The sequence below is a fragment of the Cornus florida genome, unplaced genomic scaffold (genome assembly GCF_030987335.1).
Source record: "Cornus florida cultivar Cherokee Brave unplaced genomic scaffold, ASM3098733v1 CherokeeBrave_3.0.0_Hap2_Chr11, whole genome shotgun sequence".
NCBI classification, from domain to species: domain Eukaryota; kingdom Viridiplantae; phylum Streptophyta; class Magnoliopsida; order Cornales; family Cornaceae; genus Cornus; species Cornus florida.
In genome coordinates this window covers 129906556-129931500 of record NW_026775581.1, presented here as the reverse complement: position 1 = coordinate 129931500, position 24945 = coordinate 129906556, and the positions used below count along the sequence as shown (strand labels likewise).

The following is a 24945-nucleotide window of genomic DNA, read 5'->3' as shown; positions in this document are numbered from 1 at the left end:
TTTTGCATAACATAAAAAGAATAGAGATAATTTTTGCATAATTTTTTTAGTAGGGATAAAACTGATATGCAATATTGCTCGTTATATAACATTTGAAACCAAATCCAATCCAAAATAAAAGAGTCATGGGTCGGATCCCATTGCAGGTTACCGGGCCAAGTTTCACCCCTGCTCCATAACACGCTTTTCACTTTCTCTCCTGACGTGTAATTTTATATTCAAAATCCGTACTCTGACAACGACCACTGAAGGATGGAGGCACATGCCTCCTGTCATATCAGTCAGAAATGGACGGCTACGATCCCAAGTACGGATCTCCCAACGGTCACGATTAAACTTTCCGAAACCTGCAAAAATAGAGAGAGAAAAGAGAGAAGTCTGGTACCATCTCCTCTCTTTCTCTCTCTACTGCTACCAGGTCGAGCTCGGTCGGGGACCTATAAAAGAAACTGCCCTCTCTCTCTCCACCTATCTCTCTCTACTCTCTTTTATCTTCTTCTCACAAAATCAGCGGTCTCTTCAGCGACAGCGATTGGCCAAAAAAAGCTCCACTCAGTGAGTGGTTCAGTTCGAGGAAAAAAAGGATCGTCCATGGCGGTCTATGGCTGAGCTCAGCTGATGTGACTCTTGCATTTTTAGTGTTATGATTCTATGAATAAAGTTACAGATGTACCTTTCAATGAGCAGCTGGTTTTGGGGTTCTGCAATTGAGAGGGTCTTCAATGGGTCTGTATTTGGTTTATGATTCTTGAATTGTAGGGCTTGGCTGTGGAATGCATGTGATTTCTCAACTATTGTGTGAATTTTGTGGGTTAGTGAAAGAGAAATGGAGAGTGAAACCCTGATTGAGGAGAGAAGGTTTGTTTTCTAAGTAAAAAAATGTTGTATTTATGGTTTAGTTTAGGGCTCAAGATTATGACAGCTACAAGTGAGGGTTATTATATTAGCTGAGGTTTAATAAAATTTAAGTATTATATATAATATAAATATGAAGCTTTCAACATCAGGGTTGGGTCAACAGGATCAAGAAGGTATTCATCTCTCTTTACCTCTTTTTGCCTTTTTTTTTTCCTTCTTCTCTTAAAAGACTTCTGTATATTTTTATATCTGTGTCTTTTTCATGGTTTATTTATTTTCCCCCTATTTTAATATTTTCCTTTGCATGCAGAACATAATTTATTTTGTTCACTCACTAAAAGCAAATTTGAAAAATTAATAACCAAAATTTGGGGTAATTTTTATTTTGGTTTTGGAAGGGGAGAAGAAATGTCTGAATTCAGAGCTATGGCATGCATGCGCTGGTCCTCTTGTGTCCCTACCCACAGTTGGGAGTCGCGTGGTCTACTTCCCTCAGGGCCATAGTGAGCAGGTTTTTTTGTTCAATGACAAATTTTTTTTTTTCTTCCTTATTTTATTTTAAAATGCATATGCATATGTATTTAATTAACATGAAAATGTGTTTTATTAATTCAAGAAGCAATTTTAATAACTCCAATGGGAATTGGAAGCCAGGTTGCTGCCACAACCAACAAAGAAATTGATGCCCATATACCAAATTACCCGAGCTTGCCGCCCCAGTTGATATGCCAACTCCACAATGTTACAATGCATGTGGGTTTCTATTCTTTATGTGTTATCTTATTTGTTTCATTTCTATAAATTGAGCTATTTGTTGTGGAAGTCATATAAACCTATAAGAAAGAATTACTTATTTGTGGAATTTCAGGCAGATGTGGAAACAGATGAAGTCTATGCTCAAATGACCTTGCAGCCCTTGACTCCGGTAGTCTTAAGTTTGGGTTTAGAATTAAATTTAACTCATCTTGATGATGTTTGGTAGTTTCTTGTTAACTGAGTTGCAATATCATTCTTCTCTGATACATACGCAGCAAGAGCAAAAGGATGCCTATCTTCCTGTCGAGCTGGGGATTCCAAGCAAGCAGCCAACTAATTATTTCTGCAAGACTTTAACAGCGAGTGATACTAGTACTCATGGAGGGTTCTCTGTTCCTCGTCGTGCTGCAGAGAAAGTTTTCCCTCCACTGGTGAATTCTGTTCCCATGCGTTACTTAATTTGACAATCATCTTATGCTAATGACATGTACTTTTTCTTGGGTCCCTCAGGATTACTCTCAGCAACCACCAGCACAGGAGCTTATTGCAAGAGATCTCCACGATATCGAGTGGAAGTTTAGGCATATTTTTCGAGGTATGTGTTTGAATCATTCTTCAATATCTGTAATTTTACAGGGTTGAAAGCATATACATTTTCAAGTAAGCGAACTTCTGATTCAATATTATAGCCAATATAAGTGAAAAAATACAGAATGTTCTCGAGTCAGGTGTTCTGTGTCATTAATATACACAATGTTTAGCTCTACACTTCAGACCACTTATTATCTATTCCGAATAAAATATTCTGGCTTTTGTCAACATAAATTAGAAAGTTATGCAATGAATATCTTTAATACTAGTAGGTTGTATTACTACATTATAACAACCCATGCAATTATTTTTTTATATTGGCATTTTGATAGAAGAAGAATTAGGGATTTAGGAAGAATGTTAAATTTTAATCTATGCTTTATTGAAAATTTATATGAAAATCTCCATGGGAGTTAAGAGTCTAATGTTAGAAGGTGTTTGCCTGGTTGTGTGCTCCTAGACTCGTAGGTTGCAGCATGCGTAGGTATTAGGTTAGGTACCTGTGGTCCCCTCCCCCTCTCCTCTCCCTTCTTGTTTTGCTCCTCAGCCACCCCTCCTTGTTTTATCATTTTTTTTCTTTTCTTTTACTTGATCAAGAGTCTAGTATGAGTTGTCTGGCACTAATCACCGTGATAATTTTCTTCCTCTTCTTCTTCAATTTTAACCCTCTCTCTTTTCACTTTCCTTCCTTACCCTCTAATTTTTTTATTATTATTATTTTTTTCATCCACGTTTTAAGGAACCCTAGCAAAGACAACACAAGTAGAGAGAGACTCAGAGTAGCAAGTCTAATCTAGTAGGAAATCAGGCTGTAAGGGAAGTGAAAGAATTGTTAGGGAGGGGGAAAAGGTTCAAAACATGTAACAGTAAGGAATAGTAAGTCAGAATGCTACAAGCCTTAAATGCTATTTGTTAAGAGCCACTTTGTTTGGTTAAGGACTTGACATCGATGGATGAGGCCTTGATATTAATATATTACAGCTCAACGAATCAAAACCTCAATGTGGTTGAGGTGCTGCCCAAGTGGGTTCAACATTGAAAAACCTTTGCCTTAAAGTAGCTAGTAACATATAGAATCTCCATAGAATATTCGTGCCACACTAATCAGAAATACTGGTGAGATGATTGTGAGGATCCTATTTGTGCATAAAGTTTTGAGTTCAAACCTCAGGGATTTAGTGTTTGCCCTCAAGTAGGCATTGAATTTACATTACACAACATTTTGGGCTTAGAGTTTTGTAATTGCTGTTGTGCAAGTGTTGTTTGGTTTATTGGAAGGACTGATGGGCTTGATAGTGCTTGTTGCTATATAAATAAAGAATTTGAAGTGGTGGTATATCTGGATTAAGTTGTGGTTGAAGTGGCGGTATATCAATGTTTAAGGAGGGATACTTGTACATATATAAAAAAAGGAAAATGTAAGGAGAAAAATCCACACTAAAATTTAATGTTTGATGCCATCTACGATTGTAATTAGGTTTGTGCTAGGTTAATAGGACTTGGGCAATTTTGTGCTCAAAACTAGGGTAATTATAACTTGCATTGGGCACTCACCATTTAGGGTTCATGCATTTATAAATTAGGGTTTTATATTTCTATATTCATTGATTCATAAAAATCCTTTTTCGCATGCATTAAAAGTTTTTTGAAAACTTCAAAATCCTACTCATAAAAGGACAGAGGACTTCGATCGATCCAGTGATCAATCGAAGGCCACTGGCCTAGTGTTGATCTATTGACATTTGGTTCGATCGATCAAGGTTTGCGAATCTGAATTTCCTTTCTAAATTGAATATTGTAAGACCCTGGTTTTTTATTTTTTATTTTTTTAATTCTAAACTCTATATATAGGTATCCAAAGTTCAAGAAAACCTAAAGCGCAACATACTAGAGCATCCAGACATACTTTATAGCACTGATTGTGCATTCTAGTATATCTGATTTTTAGACATCATCGTACATCTAGCATGGTGAGTGTGTCCCTTGGTTGTTGAAACTTCTACTGCCATAGTTCAAAGGTTCTTAAAAAACACCCAAGCACGCAGGAGTGTACATTACTAGAAAGAAAATAATAAGCCTATGGAGAAGCTTATTGTGTGAGGTGCGAGCCTGTTGATGAATCAGTGGCTTGAAGAATCATGGAAGATCTTTGGAAGTCTGAATCGGGAGTGACCAAGTGTTTCTAGGGAAGAAAAAAAAGAAGTGATTCTAGGGATAATTTAGTAGCTTAGTTGTAACCTCTTTCTCACGTTGTGAATTTTGATCTGCCTGGTTATGTCCCATAATTTTTAGAGTACTTTGCTTGGCCCCACTGTGCAACTTATATTACGGTGCTGCTGATACGAGATCACCTCTTTGTCAGTTGCCAATTTGCCGCTGGTATTTGGACATGGCTTTCTGATCTCTGCAATCTGAATCTCCAAGTGGCTGTTTTCTTTGGTCAGTTTGCTGATTAGTTTTTGAACTACCTAGGATCTAACATGTCAAAGAAGTTTGTTAGAAGAATTTTTTCTACTGCAGTTTGGTACGTTTGGAGTGAGACAAACGATAGACTGCATGATGGAAAATCCAGGACTGTTCAAGAAACTGCAAAACAAATTTGTTGGGAGGTTCTTGACATTCCTGGCATGCAACTTCAAGACCTTGCTTCTTGATTTTGCCTTGCTTCTGGTTCTGTACTTTTTTAGTAATAGGACTCTTATGCTTTCAGTGTTGTGTGCTTTGTGGAGATATGCCTCCACCTTATTTTTCCTTCTTCTCCATGTGCTACTAGTCATAGATCTGTGTTTCCAAGGGTATGCACTTGAGGTTGTGTGTACTTTATTGCCTACATCTATAAATTTTTCTAACTTCACTGAGGAAAATAAATTGCTGTTGATTTAGTTCAAATTTTAAAATTAGTTCAAATCAGTTGAAATTGAATTGTGACCTCTTCTTCCTTTTTCACAGCCTCTTTCATACTCTAATCCGAGCCTAGGATTACGGTCCAATAGTTTTCTCAGTTCATTTCAATCATATGGCATGGAATTATATTGTTTGAAATTACCCATCTTTGGAATTAAAATGTGATTACCCATTGTTGGTACCACTAATATGTGTTGTTGGGATTAGACTAGGTATATTAATCTTTATTATTATCTTGTACAAAATGACACCTTGGAGGTCTCCACGATTGCTTTTTTGATAAACTACTTCATCCCATGGGTTATTTGATGGAATATTTGTTATTTGGATACATGTCGAGAATTGATGGAGATTTCCAAAACCTCATATTCCGGAATATTTTCTACAAAAAATTTCAAGTTCTTGATAAAGATGTTTCTGACTGTTGCTCTCTTCCATGTAATTTCAATAACACATCAAGCTCGTTGAAGATCAAAATTTGGTCCAAATCCAAATTGACGTAACTTGTGCCACCAAAATTGAGATACCAAATGTAGGATTCAGAAAGAAAAAGAAGAAGAAGAAGAATAATTATAAAAGGAAGGCTGAAAAAAGCACACTTTCAATTCTTGTGATCAGATGAGAGATGAGAAGAGTATTAGATGATTCATGCAGTTTGAGTTATTGATTGCTGATTCAGATGCTTCGTGTAATTCAGACATCACTTGGCCGATTGATTTCAGTGCTTTTGTAACATTGCTTCGGATGGTTTAGATGCTTTGACGTTGCTTGGCAGATTTGTTTGTTTTTTTAGTTTTACTTATTGTTCTTCGAGTAATTAAGGGACTGGTCGAGGTGGGATTCTCCAAGTGTTTCTTAAATTGCGTTTGATATCTTTGCCGTGTCTAGTGACTTTTATTACCACAGGCAATGATATAATAATCTAGTAGATTGTGTAAAGAACATCCCTTTGCACATGCTTACATGTTTTATTTTGTCCTCATCATACAGGACAGCCCAAACGTCATCTTCTTACCACAGGCTGGAGTGTGTTTGTCAGTGCCAAGAGACTTGTTGCTGGAGATTCTGTTCTTTTTATCTGGTATGTATTACCTTTTACTTTACCCTGTATTCTTCAATACTTGAGTGAATTTCCCTAGTGGGCACCTGTTTTTATTATCTGATTTTTTTCAATTGATTCCCATATTTAGGAATGAGAGAAATCAGCTTCTTTTGGGAATTCGCCGTGCGACTCGACCACAAACTGTGATGCCATCATCTGTTCTATCAAGTGATAGCATGCACATTGGACTACTTGCTGCTGCTGCTCATGCTGCTTCTACTAATAGCTGTTTCACAATTTTTTTTAATCCAAGGTGGCAATCGAATTCAAAATGTTGTTTACGAATTTCTTCCTTTTTGTTTCTACTTACATGTTCTATATTAATATATCCAGGGCTAGTCCTTCTGAATTTGTCATACCTCTTTCAAAATATGTTAAAGCAGTATATCATACACGTGTTTCTGTTGGGATGCGTTTTCGAATGCTTTTTGAAACTGAAGAATCAAGTGTCCGCAGGTATTTCTATAAATTGAATTTTCTTCTTTTTGAGTTATTTGGTACATGTTTTGTTAATGTCTTGCACTGGCACACTGAAAGTTTGAAACTACTATAATGGTGTTTTATCTTGCATTGCTATACTCAAAATTATTATAATTTGACTGCATTGCAATGGACTTATACCTCTGCAAAGTGTTAATAATTTTCTCTTTCTCCCTCATCAATCTTGCTTTTCTCAACCCTTCAGTCTTTCTAGCCTATCTTTTCAATCTATCCTTTCATCCCCTTCGTCTATCTTCTCGCCTCTTTCTTCTAACCTCATCTCATCTTCTGTCTTCTCATCCCCTTCTTTCATTCTGGTTCTCTTATCCTCTTCTTTCATTCTGGTTCTAAATCAGTATCAGAACCTTCTCTTCCGTACGTCACCTACCTCACCTATTGTAAATGATTTAAAAAAATTAAAATAATAATAAAAGAAAGGGTAAATTACACTTACCTCCCCTTTAATTAGGGTTTATTACACTTACCTCCCCTAAGTTTTGGAAAATTACTGTTACCTCCCTTATAGTTACACGTGTGTAACAATCTGACATCATATTAGTGGGTTGACATGACATGAATATGATCCACAAACTCGAATTGCCACCCCTACTAATAGTGATAAAATAGAGAGAGTATATTTAAGCATACCTATGTACAACTTAGACCCGAAGATGCACCAGTAAAAAAGGAAGATTTGTTTGCATAGAAGGAGAAAGACAAAGATGCCAATTACACTTACCTCCCCTATGTTTTGGATAATTATTATTACCTCCCTTCTAGTTACATGTGTGTAACAAACCGACCTCTGGCGTCAGTTTCACTAATGGCCACCCTTCAAATTGCTGTGAAGACACTTTTGTCCAATACTTGTTGTGCAAAAAGACAATTATACCTCCAACTCACAGCATTTCCATCGATCTAATTTTCTTTAGTTAGGGGTATAATTGTCTTTTTGCGCAACAAAATTGGACAAAAGTGTTTTCACATAGATTTGAAGGGGCATATTTGTCATATGAAGCTTAAAAACTTGCCACATCAACATTGACCGTATTTGACTGTTGGTGAATCTGATGCCAGGGGCTTGTTTGTTCTATTTTATAGGAGATTATTTATTCTATTGTTTTTCCTAGTAAGTATATTTTATCAGAGTTATGCATAAAAAAAGAAAAATCATGACTGGTATTTGCATCTGTTTCATTACTCGTGTTACACCTATTGTTTGGTTACTATGATAGTTCCAGTATGGTGGTCGCATGATTTAAAGCCATATATTTTAATGGTGTCACACGCATGCCGCCTATGTGTCCCATAATTCTCATTGGGGACTTTTCTTATGTGTGGATGATTTGCATTATCCAGATACATGGGTACGATAACCGGCATTGGTGACTTAGATCCTGTTCGCTGGCCAAATTCTCATTGGCGATCTGTGAAGGTAACATGCTTTATATTAGCATGTAGGTGAGGGCTAACCATTGTATTGTGTTTATATTAATTGCTATATATTCTAGTACTCAGGTGCATCTTTGATATTGTTTATTGTGCTTTAAAGAGATAAAGGTTTCTCCATTTTCAAATGTGTGGCCAATGACTCAATAATCTTGTAAAACATAAACTGCAATCTGAAAAATGTTTTCACTGCTCGACATTCACACATTCTTTCACTTGATTTTTATTTTTTTTAATTTTTTATGGTTATTGTATTTGCATATGGTTAGATAGCCGATGCTGGTTAGCTTTGGTCCTATTGCTTGCATCAATAACTGATTCTTCTTTTTCTTTTTCTGTTACCTGGCAATGGTTAGAGAGTTAGGAGTTAGTAGGGGTTAGGGGGAAGGGGATTCGAACCTAGGATCATAGGGTGGGGGACACTTAAGGCCTGGCCCTTTACCATTCGGGCAACACCGCCACACTTTCAAAAACTGCTTCAATCACTCAAATTAGATAGACGAACGCTCTGATGTTTACTGCCTACGTGCCTTGAATTTCCTAATTATTGAATATGTGTGATTCCAACATTATTAAACTTTTTTACAGATAAATTGTAAGTCTTGGACTACCTGAAACATGTTAGACTTTCATGACTTTAAAAATTGCATCTAATTGACCCCCTCTTGGAAATTCATCCTCCACATGGTGAAATCTTCAGGAGCGTCTAGTTTTCTAGCAGGTTTTACAAACACACACACACATACATACACTTATGTTGACATATTTTGTGGATCAAAGCTAGAGTCTATGTATATATTTATTTATTGCTAGCTTAGTAAGTTTTATTTATTTATTTTTTGAAGTTAGTTAGTGTCAAGTTAGTTATTTCTTGGTCAAGGTCAATGTTGTAATTGACACTACTATATTCACTCACCAAATTAGGGTTCATGCATTCATATATTTGGGTTTCATATGCGTCGCTGCAAACTGTGAGAAAAACTAATTTTAGCATTATATTAGCATTTCTACAAATCTGTTGCTTTGCTTAACACTACTAATTAAATTTTCTGTTTCTATTTGATTTTCATTCCCCTTCTAAATTTAGGTTGGCTGGGATGAGTCAACTGCGGGTGAGAGGCAGCCACGTGTATCATTATGGGAAATTGAGCCTTTGACAACTTTTCCCATGTACCCATCATTGTTTCCCCTCAGGCTGAAGCGGCCTTGGTATCCCGGAGCTTCATCTTTTCACGGTATGTGTTTCGCTTGAATGTTTTAACATTTTGCTTCTTTCTTTTTGGCCCCAGAGTTGCACATTTTTACGTATACTCCTTGGATGTATCATGTGATGGTCTAATTTAGTATACTATATCTACTTGAACTTCAGTTTAGATCAAGAACAATACCTTTCTTGCTACTCCATTAGGTGAACTTTTAAGTTAACTAATTACCAAAAGAAAAAAACTGTTAAAAGTAAACTAGACAATCTTTCAGGCCTTGTGTGTTCAAAGGCTCGAGTCTAAAGTTTAAGTTTCTTCAAGTGATTAACGTGTTCATAATTTAAAAATTAAAGGAAATGGTTGAGCTCATAAGGAATTATTTTCTCGTGGATTTATTTCTCTTTTAAATTAAAAGAGTATTATTAAAGAAAAAAAAAATGAAGCAATAAATCTCCTCACAAGTATTGGAAGGATATGACTTTAAAACATTGAAGATGGAATGCAGAATTAAAGCAAAACTACTCATCTTGGAAGAACCATTGTGTTATTTGGTCACCGAGATCTCCTTTCACTCAAACAATCTATTTTTGAGTTGGAAAGAAGATTTCTGGTAGTGATTTTCGATCCATTGAGGTTAAATTCTCTCAGATCCTTGGAGTTGGTGATTTGTTCATTAACTCACTTTCCAAAATGATGGATCCAATCCCCTAGACATTGTCACTTCACGCCCCACCTGAGAAAAAAATATTAGACTATAAGGTCCTAATTCATTAGCATAGGAAAGCATATGTATTGCACATTGTGATCTATACATAAGCCTTCCATTCCAAGTGGCCTGGGTTACCCAACAAGAGCTATCCAAATATGAGCCCATCACATTCACTCTTCCCGTAATATTTCAATATTAGAATTGCAAATCGAGAGACTATGCTCCCTTTCTTGCTATATTAAACCTTCCGGGCCTTCCTATTCCTTCTTATAGCCCTGTGATACAACCACTGCTTTTTTTTTTTTTTTTTCTAGTTGGTACTCACACACACTTGTCTCTTTTGAGACTTGAACTCCTGACCTCCCTTTGGAAAGTAAGAGGCTGATACCGCTAGGCCACTAACCCGTTGGTTGCTTTTGTGCTTCATACATGAATTTGTAGTTGATGGTCCAATATCTCCTAATTCAAATGCAATCTCTGCTGGATAGCAAATTTTTTCTTACGCTAGATCTTCTGAGCTCCTTTCTAAGTTATTGTCATGAATGATATGTCTATCTTCATCAGCATGTTAATTACATTGGTGTTTTCAGAAATGAAGGCTCTTGTTTGTTCATTTGAATCTTCCTGATTTTGTGTTTGTTTCTTTCTCCTGTTCTCTTTTTACAGATGGCAGAGATGAAACAGTTAATGGCATGGCGTGGTTAAGAGGGGAAACTGGAGAGCTAGGACCTCATTCCATGAATTTTCAGTTTAATGGTTTATTTCCCTGGATGCAGCAAAGAGTGGATCCAACCGTTCTCAGAAATGATCTCAATCAGCAGTACCAGGCCATATTGGCAGCTAATATGCATAATTTAGGAGGTGGGGATTCTCTGAAACAGCAATTTATGCAAGTTCAGCACCCTTTCCAATATCTTCAGCACTCAGGCAGCCCTAATCCATTGTTGCAGCAGCAGCAACTAATTCAGCCATCAATCCCTCTGCATATCCTGGAAGCACAAACCCAAATGCAATCGGAAAATCTGCCTAGAAACCAGCAGCAACAAGTTAACAATCCACCGGGGGAACAGCCACAGCAACATACCTATCAGGAGGCATTTCTGATTCAAAGTGATCAGCTCCAACAGAGGCAGCAATCTGACGCTTTAACTCCATTTCCAAATGCTGACTTCTTAAATTCAAGCACTAAGTTTCCAGCATCTGTTGGTCCTTCATGTGTGCAAAATATGCTGGGTTCAGTGTGTCGTGAAGGGAGTGGTGATCTTTTGAATTTCACTAGAACTGGTCAGTCCATGCTTCCTGAGCTGCAAACCCAACCGCCCTGGGTGCCAAAGTTCTCACATCCTCATGTCAATTCTTCTGCGAACTCGGTGTCACTCCCACCGTATCCTGGAAAGGATGGTGCTGTGGAGCGGGAAAATTGTAGCTTGGCTACCCAGAATCATGCTCTTTTTGGTGCTAATATAGACTCTTCTGGACTCCTACTCCCCACTACAGCGTCCAGTATTGGTACTTCTTCAGTTGATACTGATGTGTCCTTAATGCCATTAGGGACTTCAGAGTTTCAGAGTTCTCTGTATGGTTGCATGCAAGACTCTTCTGAGTTGTTGCAAAGTGCAGCGCAAGTTGACCTACCAACTGCCACATTTGTCAAGGTACAAGTTGTGTAGAGTGGCCTTTGCATCATGTTAACACTTCTGATGTATTCGGGTATTGGGTGGATGATCATGTTTGTGGATGTACAGGTGTACAAATCGGGGTCGATTGGACGGTCGCTGGACATCTCCCAGTTCAACAGCTATCATGAGTTGCGTGAGGAGCTGGGTCAGATGTTTGGAATTGAGGGGCTACTGGAAGACCCTCATAGATCAGGCTGGCAGCTTGTATTTGTTGACAGGGAGAATGATGTGCTTCTCCTTGGAGACGACCCATGGGAGTAAGTACTTTATTACACAGCCAGCCAGTTTCTTATATGGTGGTACCTTTGGTGCTTTAGAATTTCTTTGAACTGTACTAGTAACTCAATCGAGGTGTACTTTTCTTGAAAATTTATGGATTAACTTAAAAATTATAGAATATCTGGATGTCATGCAATTTCCATTATCAGTCCACCTTATGGCAATTATTTGAGTAAATTCTTTTTTTTTGGCCTCTGTCCTCCCAACCCCTTCTCAAGAATTGGAGTCTTGCTGTTTCTACTTTATTTATAGTCAACATTTCAGTACTGTGTAGAAAAATAAAAATTGTGGAATAATGCTATCTCCATTTTGCATACGAACATAACATTACTCTTACCTGGGGACTCACCGTATAAAATCTCATGTGCAGGGCATTTGTGAATAATGTCTGGTACATCAAGATACTCTCACCCGGGGATGTGCAGAAACTGGGAAAGCAGGAGGTTGAATCACTTAGCCAGAATGCTGGTGGGAGGATAAATAGCAGTGGCAATGACGTTCAAGACCTTATTTCTGGACTACCGTCTATGGGCTCGTTTGGATATTGAGAGTTACCATAAAATAAATGCATCTCTCAAAGACATTTTGCTCTGAATCTTCACTTTCGAGACCATAAACCTTTTGTTCCACTAGTTTATTCTGGATTTGCTACTTTTGGTGTGTCTGCTACCTATTTTATGTGCATTGCCTCGTATGGTGCTCTATATTGCCAGATAATACTTATTTTTAGTAAATACAGGCCTAATGGATTGAATTTATGTAATGTATGACATAGAAGTAGAAGTTGTCTAACATTTCTGTCCTATACTTGTGCCCTGAATGTTGAAACTAAACCATTAATGGTCTGTTTTAAAGTATAATAAGTTGGTCTCCTCTAGACGGATTCTGTTTTTTTTTTTTTTCCTTGCTGCACTGAGCATTTATAATAGGTATTCTTGACCACCTAATAATGCTCTGATTGCAGATGGTTTTATACCAGTCCTCATCATCTTTGGAGAAATATGAGGGGATGTATTCCAAACAAGTGCTTCAATGTTCCAATGCATTTTGTCATAAAAAATGAGCTCATGATCACAGGAATGTACTAATCAACTCTAAATGGTTTTGGTCGGTCAATGATTTCATTGAATTTGTTTTGCTTGATGCATAGTGCAATTCATGGTAAGGGGGATGCAAAGCAAAAACAAGTGAAAATGCCTCGCTCTTTTAGATAACTTCCTTTACAGATGTGGTAAACCTTCTCTGTTATTTTATCTGACTTTCTGATTCTATACCATGGTTAAACTTGGTTTATATTCAAAATAAAAAATTGTGAAAATATTAAAAGGTTACAAATGCATCATCTCTAATCTTCTCAAAATGTGAAGAATGTGTAATCAAGGTTACATAAAACTTGCTTAATATGATGTGTGGTGCGCGATGGTTTGCACAATTGCTGCTTGCGTACTAAAAATCATAAGATTAAAATTATCAATGTCTTGTAATCTAGTTTGTAGTGATATTTTTTCGCCTTTGAAAGTAAAAAATCCAAGGTAATGTTAATGTGTTTCTTGCCTATAAAATGAAATAATTTTAGAAAATAAAAAATACTCTAGTATATTCCAATAAATGAGTACTAATTATTTAGTTATTTATTTACTCCCTCGCGTGAAACACAATTTACGAATACGAAGTGGATAATTATATTGGGAAAGAGGTAATGTTTTGACTTGAAATCGAGAGTTTTAATTGGATAAAGGGCTCAAAAGCCCTGTATAACTTGAAGAGAAATCCATAATAACGAGTACAGAGTGGACACAAACGTCGTGGGGGTATGTAAGAAAAGGGCGGGGATGGAACAGAAAAAGTGGTGAGATGGGTCGGAAAATGGAGTGGGCAGGAAGAGCGGATCACATGAGAGGGATACCTCGGAAGATGGTGATCGCCGCCGTGGGGGCATGTGGGAAAGCGGTGGCGAATCTGCTCAACTCCACCACCGTTCACAATGCCGATACCCTAATCCGCCTCGTCCGATCGAGACCTCCCGGCGTTCCTCTCATCACTGTTAGCAATCACATGTCCACGTCAGTCAGTCAGTCTCTCTCTCCCCCTCCAATCTTCGTTTCTTCACCACAACTGTACATACATATTTATATATATGTATATACATCATAATGATTATAAGTATTGATTTAGTGGTTCTTTCTTTACCAGATTTATTACATTCGTGCATATGCATATACGTCTGTGTGTATATATTTTATATAGATTGTTAAATTTTCTTATTTGGGGTCGAACAAGATCGTCAAGGTGGATGATTTTTCTTGTATATTTTTCTTCCTATTGGGCTACACTTTGAAAATTTTACTTAGGTTGTATTATCAGTGAAATCACTTTGGCCTGTGGTAATTGTTTTCTAAGATTCCATCAAATGATTAGTATTATGAGTGCTATACAATAGAAAATAAATTGTTTCTGTTTGGTTCAATTTTGATCTACATTTCAGAGGAATTGCAAGTTTCTGGATTTTTTTTTTTTTTTTTTGTTTCTTCTCAATGAGACACCAAAATGGCAGTAAACAGATAAATGTAAAAGGGGTTTGTTAAAATGAATGATGTCGTATTAAAAGTTCTGGAAAAGTATCCTAATATTCAATTCATGGAAGTCAAAGCAGAATTGAATCATCTGTTGTTTAAAGAACATGGCTGAATGCTTATCTTTCTTTGTGATTTTCTCCATGCGCTCTGATTGTTGGGATTTCCGGTCAAAATTGTTTGAACTCGTTGTGTTTTGAATGGAGACATCATTTCAATCAATAGATAAAAGAAATTAAATTATGTTCTGAAGTTAAATATGTTCTATAATTAGCGAACTATTAAGAAAAATTAAATTCCCTTGCCCTTGTGGACCATGTGCCATTTAAAACACAAGGCCCTTGTTTCAAATCATGCTATGTCAAGTTTAAAAGGAATCAGGAATCATTTCTATTTCTCCAAATGTGTTTTGGATTACTCTTAATTTGGTTCTTCACTTCTTTTTTTATTTATTTATTTTATTACTTTTTACAGGTTAGATGACCCTGTTATGTGGGGATTCAAGGGTTTTCCAATAGCGGATGCAAAATTGGCACGATGGGTACTTGCTGCAGAAGATATATGCTTTAAAAACACAATATACTCATATATTTTCCGGCTTGGTATGTTGTCTCTCTTCTTCTTCTTTTTCTTCCATTGTTACATTCCATAAGTTCTGTACTTGTTAGTGGCAACTAGTAACCTTAAATTTTTACTGCATGGTTTTGAGTGATTTTCTATCTGTACCTTCTGAACTGAGCCTGTAAGTTCCAAGAATTTTGGCTAATGAAAGTTATTGTGGGAGTGGGGATTGCCGGATTGGGGAATTTTCCAAGAAAACCATCAAATCTTTTTTCTCTTTTCTACATATTGTGGTATTGTCTTGAAAGTTGAAATACTGAAGCTTTTTAATGATATCTAGTTATCAGTATCATGTTGCTAGGCCAACGATTTGTTTTGGTCTTTTTTCCCATGGAACATCATCTCGTTTAAAGTAGCAAAAATAAAGGAGTAATTAATCACAATCTAAACTTTGCCTGAACATCCACCTTGCTGCTTCTATTGGAAATTGAGGAATCCGAGAAAGAGAAAGAGATAGTGAGAAGTAAAATAGTGCATACTGATGTATCTAGTGAACATAATAAATGGCCGTCAGTGATTTCTTATGCTCAACTTTCAGAGAGAAACTCCACCAGAAAATGTACCCATGTGGTAAATTTCTTTTGAGACAGCTCACAGAAATTGAATACTTGATGTAGTTCTCGTTTTCAATCAAGAACTCAGTCCATTTGCTGTATTATAATATTATTGAATGAAAGATCTGTATGATTTTGTATTATGGTGAAATAATTGAATTTCTGAGTCACTAGCATACATGGAATATAACACCATCATGTCATGGCTATATTTGAGGTTGCAGGATGACACTGTCCCCTGCCTGCAACTTAATAGGAATGTTGGATATCCCACTTCCTCGAGTTTTGTTTGTTTAAAAACTTTATCATATGGCCATCATCTTAAAACTGAACATTTCTCTCCCTGTTGGTGAGTGGGAAGGTAGCCTAGTGAAGCGAATACAGAGATTCTTTTTTGGCAACAATCCTCGAAGTTTAGAAATTTTACAAAATGGCATTTAAGTATTTGTGTTGTCATTATATGTTTCCTTAAGCTTGCTTAAATTATTGTAGATTTTCATTTTTCAAACATTTTTTGGGTTACTTTATTTCTGAAAGAGTGAAATGCGCAGGGAAATGCATACCTATAACAAGAGGTGGTGGAATTTATCAGGAACACATGAATGAAGCTCTTGATCGCTTAAGTGATGGAGAATGGGTATGTACTCTTTTTCCCAAAATTTTTGACTTTTGTACTTTATTGACTGTTTATAGAATAAGGTTTTGGAAATTTTTATTTTGCCCTTCAAATTGTGGTCCAGTGCAGTAAGTAATTTATGGTACTTGATTATATTGTTTTTTAACTTATTCAAAAGATGGTGTCATTCCCACCCATGGAGATATGTTACCTTTTGTGATTGTATTTCATTTGTGAATTTAATCGTGAATTGTCCATAAGAATTTTGTCAGCCTTATTCCAGTGATTGCCGACACAATGTTGGCATGTAAGCATATTAGCTGGAGCCTCCATCTGAAACTCAGCCATGATATCTTGTTGAGGAGGTGGCATGGTTTAATTGCCGGGTCAGCATCTTTTGATTGATGCGCCATAGTTGAAGATGCTAAAATAAAAATTATTTATTCTTTGTCATTCTAGAATGTAGCACTCATAATTTTATAATTCACAGCATTCAACATGCTTCAATTGTTCTAGTTATCCTTGAACATCTTCTTCTCAACACAGCCATCTCCTTCATTGAGTTCTAACCTCAGTTAGAAGACCACTGAAGTTTCTCAAGAAGCTTAATTCATTAGAAAGGATGAAACGTTTATCATGAATGGAGCAATGAAATAACAGGAATAAACATGGAATATATTGGTTTTGATTGTTATTTGGACCTTGTAGAGTATGTAATAAATCCTCACCCTTGTCGATCTTTTAAATTTTTTTCCTGAATTATTCTTTTTAAATTTCTAATTTTATATTTCAGAAAATTGGGTGGATTCTCAACAGTTAATTAAAATGTTTAAAGGGCTTATTGCGCCCAAAGATCTATCTCTGACTCTCTCCCTCTCTCTCTCTGCAACCACCCTTCCTGTTAAAAATTGAAGTGGACTAGTGTTAGAGGTTCTTGTCCCACATCGGATCCGGATGGGGAAGGTCATGGACTCATGGGCTTATATGGGTGGGTATGCAGCACTACCCAACAACTTAAGCTTTTGGGTCAAACGGCAAGCGCCCGGCCCGTTACAACTAGGTCAATCAGTGTAGTGTCAATGTTGTGGCTTTGGCCAATTCCCACATCTTCTTTTTCATCTTGGGGGTGAATATAACTTGTTTTTTTAATTAAAATATGTAAGATCTCGGGCTAAGTAGTGGTGTGGACACACTTGAAGAGGAGGTCTAGCTTACTAGACATTTGTCATGCATGGGAGCTGGCAAGGTGCTCATATTGCGAGTCACTTTTTGTTTATTAAAGGCATCAATATTTTCTTGTAGTCACTATTTATTTACTAAAGACATCAATATTTTCATTTAGAGTTAATTTTTATTGAAAAAAAAATGAAGTTGGAGATATTGGGTTTACAAGTGGCAGCAATTCCCATGTGATTAAAAAAAAAAAAAAACCGATCTAAGAAATCAGTGGTATATTGGGAGCACTGTCCATTATTACCAGTCTACCTTTATGTAACTGTGTCTCCTGGTGGCATTCCTGATATAATGGCTTGTTAAAAGTTCACGGTCATAACAGTTGTTAATATTGTTTCAGTCTGTGATTATTAAAGCATCTCTCTCCCTCTCTATATACATAGATTCGCTTTTCGAGATTGATTGAAGACTAGCCCTACATTAGTTGCTTTTGATACTGTTTCAGTCAGTGATTATAACAGCATCATTTCTCTCTTTATATGCATAGATTTGCTTTTCGAGATTGATTGAAGACTAGCCCTACAATACTGCCTTTCTTCTCTTTCTTTCCTATCCTTTTGTACTTCTCTCTTCTTTTTCTACACCAGTCTTTTAGACTGTCTGGAAGTCTTCTCTAATGAACTAATTACATGTTCCTTGGTTCATGGGAATCTGCTTTACGATCTCAGTGAGATTCATCTTTTTGTATTGTTTGCCCCAACTTTTCTCAACCAATCTTTCCTGCTCTCTTCTTTTTTGGTTATTTGGGCCTATGCTGTATTCGGCTAATGGTTTATCTTTTCTTTCTTCACATATTATTGGTTGGTTGTCGTATTCTTCTTGTTGTGGTTTGAGTAAGTTAACATGATCGCTCGGCTTCAAATCCTTTTATGCTCGATATTTTTAAGCAGAAATTTTGATTTATCTTTTAGTTTCAAGTTAGTTGATGATAGCATGCTGAATTGAAAGGAAATTATGGATTTAGTTAAAATAAAGTTCTTTGAAGTGTTCAATTTGTTATTACATGCTAGATTTCGTCGAATTAATCGGCTAACTCCCAAAATCACCAAGATCAACCCATCAACTATGACATCCCACCAAGTTTCTTGGATGGAATATCATCACATGATTTAGGCTGGTCCAGCATTTGTTTAATGTGATACCCCCTAATTTTGGAACACGGATTGATCAAGTCCGCGCACAAAACCAGAGGATATCAAAACAATTTAAGTATTTAACAAGCACAGAATACAAAGATGAATAATAAAGAATAAATAAACCGCTGAAGAAAACTAATAAATAAATATTACTTAATGATTCTCCAACAATTACAATTCGGAAATCCCATAACTCAAGGACCCCTTAAAACATTATCCAATAATCCAATACTATTTAAAAGTACACAAGATGAATAGACGAATGACAGTCTCCCAGCTGCGGATCCTCAACCTCGAGACTGGAACCTCTAATAACCTGAAAAATAAATCGTGGGTTAAACCCTACGAGCAAGTTCACTCTACCAGGCCTCTGAAAACCAATAAGCAGATCATCTCTGATCAAAACCAAACCTAATAAAGTTTTAACTTTAATAAAGCACGATATACATGTCTATATATAATTATATATACTATACTAATCACATCCATTAATAGGTTTATTAAATTTCCATACCTATTAAATAATTATTAAAATAATATTCATACCTAGACCAATCTACCATTTCATTTTATAAAAACTCATTTGACCTTAATCCCATCCTAGTCAGTTGTTTAATCATTTAAACAACAAATTATAATAAAAGAAATACTCTATTTAATCCCAACCCGATAATGATTTTAATTGTTTAAATCACATATCCAAAATCCAAGTTTTGACAAATCATCCACGTCTTCCCCAATATTATTTTATTAATGTAAAATAATACACTAACCAGTAAGTACTAAACTATTCTCATTTAAGAATATCTAACCCTAATCCAATCCATACATACAACAACCATAGATGATATTTTAATCATCTAACACATAACAACGTAATTATGCTTTGGCAAATCAACCATGCCATTGTAAATATTTTTATTTATATATTGGCAATTCAACCATGCCTCCATAAGTATATTTATTTATACATTGGCAATTCAACCATGCCTCCGTGTATGTATATTTATACATTGGCAATTCAACCATGCCTCCACAGGTATATTTATTCATACATTTAATTGACAATTCATCCATGCTTTCCATATATGTATTCTATTCATACAAATATTTAGGTAATATATTTAATCATTTGACAATTCATCCATGCCCACACTTTAACCATGAATTAACTTTAAAATTAACAATACGCTAAATCATACATAGCCATCACATGCATATTATACGCATATCATTAATTTAACAACCAGCCTATTAAGATATGCCAAATAAGAATGATAATATTAATCATCTTAAATGATTTATATATATATATACCTACACATATGTTATTTAATGTATTTATGTGTTTAACACCTTCTTTAATAATCCTTGATTATTTAAAATCAATATACATACATACATACATACATATATATTCATCCTTCCATACAACTCATAGACAAATTAAACTATATATACACATATATAAATAATTATATATATATATATATATATATATATATATATATATATATACACTTCCTTCCATAACAAATTATTAATTTATTATATTTACACAAATTAGTGCAACTAAATATGTCAGAAATAGTTTCCTTTAAATACTCCATATTGGTTTAAATAGTTTTCCGACACTTTCTCACTAAAACATAAATATCTCCTAGTAGGATGGGAATCTGATAATGAAATTGGTACCATTGGAAAGAAGACGAAAAATCCTTGAATTTGAGCTCAAGAATGACCCAATTTCGATTTAAAATGACTAAGTTATGACCGTTTTAATTTCTAGTGTCGAATTAGGCCAACATAGTTACCCACGCGCGCCCACGTGCTTACTATGCACTTGCACGCGCTGGATTCAAGCCTCCTTGTGTGCTGGTATTGGCTAAGCTCTTTCAGCTACCGTGAGCTCACCACACTGAATCCATCACTTCCTTTATGCCGCATCCAATGGTCATAAATGAGTGCGCAAATGAACACGCTCACACTAGATTATTTTCTATTAACTATAATAGATCTAAGGTCCAGATCAGCGAGTGCACCATCTTCTCATGGTCTGCAATACACCAAATAATCCCATAGTTGACCAGACCACTTCTATGGTCCAGATACACATGCGCACCAAAGTTTTATGCGCCGCGATGCACCATATCAATTCACATAAGTTTAATTAATCAAATGGCCCTAATTGGCGTATACACCCTATTATCCTACACCGCGCCGCACTGGATCAATTCTTTATTGTGCCGCCGCTCCACATGCGCCAGTTACCTAGTATATGTATATATATATATATATATAATTATTTTCCTAACAAATAATAAGAAAATAAATCCTAATAAATTCCTAAAAATATCAGAAAAATTCCAGAAAATTACAGAACAATTCTAGAAAATAAAGAAACCATAATTAACTCTCTTGGGTCACAAATCCACCTATAGATTGATTTTAAACTATACATAACACCTATATATATCAATTAAAATCCAATAATCTAAAAATCAAATATAATAGTTTATACTTTTTAATTATTCCGATCTAACCATAATTTTTAAACAAATAAATTTAATTAAAGCCTTGATACTCAAGGTGAAATCCTTATGAGTTCTAAGAGGAAAGTTAGAGAAAACTCGCCTGAAGGTTTCGAAACGAAACCGACGCTTCAAGCTTTAATTATCTCTTCCAATTCCGACGTCCTCCTTTTCAGATCCGACGTCCTCCTTGTCAGCCCTTCTTCTTCCTCTCTCTCTCTCTGTTTTATTTTTCTAACGTGTAAAACCTTTAACCCTAAAGTTTTATGTGTATTTTTATACACCTTAAATTCCAAATCCTATTCCAACTAGTATTATGAATTAAAATAATAACCTTTAAATAATTTATATCTATAAACATATATTATATATAAATATATAGTCCTTCCATAATTAACTCATTAGTTAATTAAATCATATATACTTATAAATATCAATAAATATATATCTATATATATATCTTTCCATAACAATTATTAATTAATTATATTTATATATAATTATATATATATATATATATATATATATATATATAATTGATACAAAAGTGATCATTTAAATAATTAAATAACCACGGACCTTCATTAATTAACCCAATAAGGTTTCATACAAGCCCAAGACCACATCTTTTGGTCCAACTTCCCTTAAGCCCAATCCAATTAATTTAAATAAATAAGATAATTAATTAAATACAGAAATTAAAATAACTAATTACATGAAGCACATAAACAAACAAGAATTTACAACTAAGTCATATAATACCAATAAAATCAACACACCAATAATTCAATCAATAATCAACCACACAAACAATCAATCATCATACATAATCACGAAATATAACTTAATTAAAATAAGATAATTAATCTAGCACTCAATAAAATAAAATAAATCATTGAAAAATAAAATAAAATAATTAATCCTAATTAATAAATCTTTTAAAATTATCGGGGTATTACATTTAACCCATGTCATAAATAGATATTATCCTGATTAATACATGCAATAATCACCTTTTTAGTTGTTCTGAAATTCCTACTCATCTCAATTGAGTAGCTGCATACGTTTCCGGAGGGCAAAGTGCTTCAAGAAGATGCACCAATTAGAAGATTAAAGTGGGGAACTGCCAGTCTCATTGCTCGGGCTACTGTAACCCCAATTGTTTTGCCCATTATCCACCATGGTTTTCATGAGGTAACTTCCCTTCTAATTCCAATTCATTTTTAATTTCCTTGACATTCCTATTCTATAGTTCTCCAAGATAAAAATATGATTTTAAAAATAAATAATTGCGTAATTTTATAAATAAAGTTGATTAATTTAGGAAATTTGAAATTATTACTTTTTTAGGAGGTTTGTGCATGACGATTATGTAATATTGATACTTACAAGTATAATATGAGGACAGTTTATCAACTACACACATGCTTAATACCCATGTTATATATATTCATCATTTAATATAACATGTGTTTCATGCTTTCTATATATCCTTGTTTTAAAGAATTGCATTGTGTAAGATATTTAAAGTAATTTAGTTTCCTGTTGCTCTGCCTTACCCACTATAATGGTACATGGAGACATATATTAAACATCATCTTTGGGCTTGTTTATTATTGATATGAGAAGAGATGCAGCAGGAAGTCCAATGCGACAACAAAATACTTTCATTGATGTCAAGATGAATTTTTTTAGAGGGAAAAAAAGGGAAACCTCTTACAAGGGTGTGAATATGAAGCAAATTATAATATTCTCAAAAACCAAATCGGCCATCACGATTTCGTTATGGTTGTCCATTTCATGGTCAGAATTGACCGGACCTGTGATTATAAAAACCTTCTTTTTTCATTTTTTTGTTTCACCTTTTTTTCAGCCCCACAAAATTAGGTACCCTCTCTATACACACTATATACGTAGATGTACTTTCCAAAACCCAATACAAATGATATAAGCTCAATATTAAATGAAAAGTTTGGAACATTTTATTCAATTGGTATTTCAAACGTTTTTCATTTTTCATTTTTCACTTTTCGCTTTATTTAGATTATTTCTTATTCAAATTGGTGCTTTAATGAGAGAGAAAGAGAGAGAGGTGTAAGATTGATTCTTGATGACAACGGCAAGCTCTAGAGCCTCAGAGTGTAAGCCGTTGGTTAGATGAGAAGGCGACGACACCAGTGAGATGATTGTGACCCAGAGGATTTGGATCTAAATCAGAGAAGGTTGAGTATTTTCCTAGAAATTCTTTATCAATGACTGAAGAATATGAACTTCCTTTTTTTTTTTTGGCGGGGGGTGTTTGGTAGTTATGCATTCAGTGGAGAGTGGATAAATGGAATTTTAATGCTTGCACCGATAGCAAATCCTTGGATTAAGAATTGAGTACTCTTGTCCTTTCTACATTAACCTATTTGACTACTTCAATTCCAATGTTGTTAATCACAGAATTCAGGATTCTATTTGAAAGGTTGTACAAGTTAAATACTTTATTTGAAATATTATAACTGTTTGAAAAGAGTGAAATGATAAGATGCTATTTGAATATCTGTGGCCATATTTGATCATTCTGGCTTTTCTAACACTTAGCCTTCACTGATTTCCAGGTGATGCCTGAGAATTATTTTCTCGGCAGAAGGCCTCCTTTCCCATTATGTAATAGAAACATAAAAATAGTTGTTGGTGATCCAATAGAATTTGATCTTCCGAAATTGAGGCAGGCAGCATTGTCCAGGTCTAGAAGTTTAGTTTCTCCGAGTTCTGGGTGGCCAACTGCCCCTTCAGGGCTGGATGAGGCAGCACAAAGATGTCTCTACTCCACTATATCAGAGCAAATTCGAACAGTCATGGAGAGCTTACGGAAAATTTTGGTAAAACATTAGTAAAGTCCCCCAAGGTTTAAATTTGTTTGGCCTTCTGCAAAGATTAAATACTCGGTCCAAGTGTATCGGTTTTGAAGCATGTCCAGCACCAAGGGAAATGCAAGTTGGCCTTTCGGAAACTCTGATGGCACTGAGGACTCCCATTCTTCCCTGGAATTTTATTTTTCTATCCGATTAACTTCTTAATTTTTGTTATGGTTAGTTCATATATTGAAATGTCTAACATTAGAGAATAGACATCATCTTTTTAAAGTCCACATGTATTTTGCATTACGGACATGTACCTAAATTGGATTGGAAGCAAATGTTTGGTTGGTTATAGAGGCAACATGCCTTCTTTTGATTTTTGACGATTGATTAGAAAACGTGTACTCTAATAGAACTGAATTCCAAAAATACTGGAACTGGGATTTAAAAGTTAGATATTCTTTTTGAAATTGCTCAAGTTATAAGCTAAGAGGAAAAGCTCACAGCTTAATCGCTTCTGGTAACTAAAGGGCAATTACTAATAAATGTTTTCTTCTATTATGTTTGGTAGCATTGAAATTAGATAAGGTTCACACACAACGCTCCATTTGTTTCATGTTTTGTTTGGTGGCATTTTGCACTATTTGGAGTTAAAAAATCATATATGGACCATACAATGGAAGTCACAAATCGGGTTTGGACTTTAATATTATTTTCAAAATTTTTTATTTTTATTGGTCCTAGTATCCCTCCCTTTCATTTTTTTTTATTTTTTTGTTTTTTATATTTTATATTTTTTTATTTAAAAAAAAAAGAGAGCATAATA

The 24945-nt window shown here is 35.1% G+C and overlaps 2 protein-coding genes across 7 annotated transcripts; both read left to right on the top strand.

Moving 5' to 3' along the window:
- Positions 1-369: 369 nt before the first annotated feature.
- On the top strand, positions 370-12898 carry LOC132283448 (auxin response factor 8-like). 4 transcript variants are annotated; one of them, XM_059785391.1, is made up of 14 exons: positions 370-1031; positions 1257-1369; positions 1513-1611; positions 1727-1783; positions 1890-2045; positions 2125-2209; positions 6100-6190; positions 6300-6464; positions 6545-6667; positions 8051-8126; positions 9228-9375; positions 10718-11706; positions 11797-11987; positions 12380-12898. In XM_059785391.1, the coding sequence occupies exons 1-14, from the start codon at positions 989-991 to the stop codon at positions 12555-12557; spliced, it is 2514 nt and encodes an 837-aa protein (XP_059641374.1). In that variant the 5' UTR covers positions 370-988; the 3' UTR covers positions 12558-12898. The 4 variants fall into 4 exon arrangements, with proteins under 4 accessions (XP_059641374.1, XP_059641375.1, XP_059641376.1 ...); XM_059785392.1 differs by lacking the exon at positions 370-1031 and having other exon boundaries at positions 1253-1369; positions 1475-1611; XM_059785393.1 differs by lacking the exon at positions 370-1031 and having other exon boundaries at positions 1731-1783.
- An 855-nt stretch (positions 12899-13753) lies between these two features.
- Positions 13754-24497, top strand: LOC132282380 (N-acylphosphatidylethanolamine synthase). 3 transcript variants are annotated; one of them, XM_059784039.1, is made up of 5 exons: positions 13764-14072; positions 15057-15184; positions 16309-16394; positions 22330-22467; positions 23877-24497. In XM_059784039.1, exons 1-5 carry the CDS (start codon positions 13864-13866, stop codon positions 24150-24152), a joined length of 837 nt encoding a protein of 278 aa, XP_059640022.1. In that variant the 5' UTR covers positions 13764-13863; the 3' UTR covers positions 24153-24497. The 3 variants fall into 3 exon arrangements, with proteins under 3 accessions (XP_059640023.1, XP_059640022.1, XP_059640024.1); XM_059784041.1 differs by having other exon boundaries at positions 13942-14080; XM_059784040.1 differs by lacking the exon at positions 22330-22467 and having other exon boundaries at positions 13754-14072.
- The last annotated feature ends 448 nt before the right edge of the window (positions 24498-24945 follow it).

Excerpts from the sequence above, each read along its gene's own strand:
- LOC132283448 (XM_059785391.1), top strand. The coding sequence starts at position 989 with ATGAAGCTTTCAACATCAGGGTTGGGTCAACAGGATCAAGAAG. Across the intron at positions 1,370-1,512 it reads CTCAGGGCCATAGTGAGCAG|GTTGCTGCCACAACCAACAA; the intron begins GTTTTTTTGTTC and ends ATTGGAAGCCAG. Across the intron at positions 6,191-6,299 it reads GATTCTGTTCTTTTTATCTG|GAATGAGAGAAATCAGCTTC; the intron begins GTATGTATTACC and ends TCCCATATTTAG.
- LOC132282380 (XM_059784039.1), top strand. The coding sequence starts at position 13,864 with ATGGGTCGGAAAATGGAGTGGGCAGGAAGAGCGGATCACATGAGAGGG. Across the intron at positions 14,073-15,056 it reads GTTAGCAATCACATGTCCAC|GTTAGATGACCCTGTTATGT; the intron begins GTCAGTCAGTCA and ends TACTTTTTACAG. Across the intron at positions 15,185-16,308 it reads CTCATATATTTTCCGGCTTG|GGAAATGCATACCTATAACA; the intron begins GTATGTTGTCTC and ends TGAAATGCGCAG.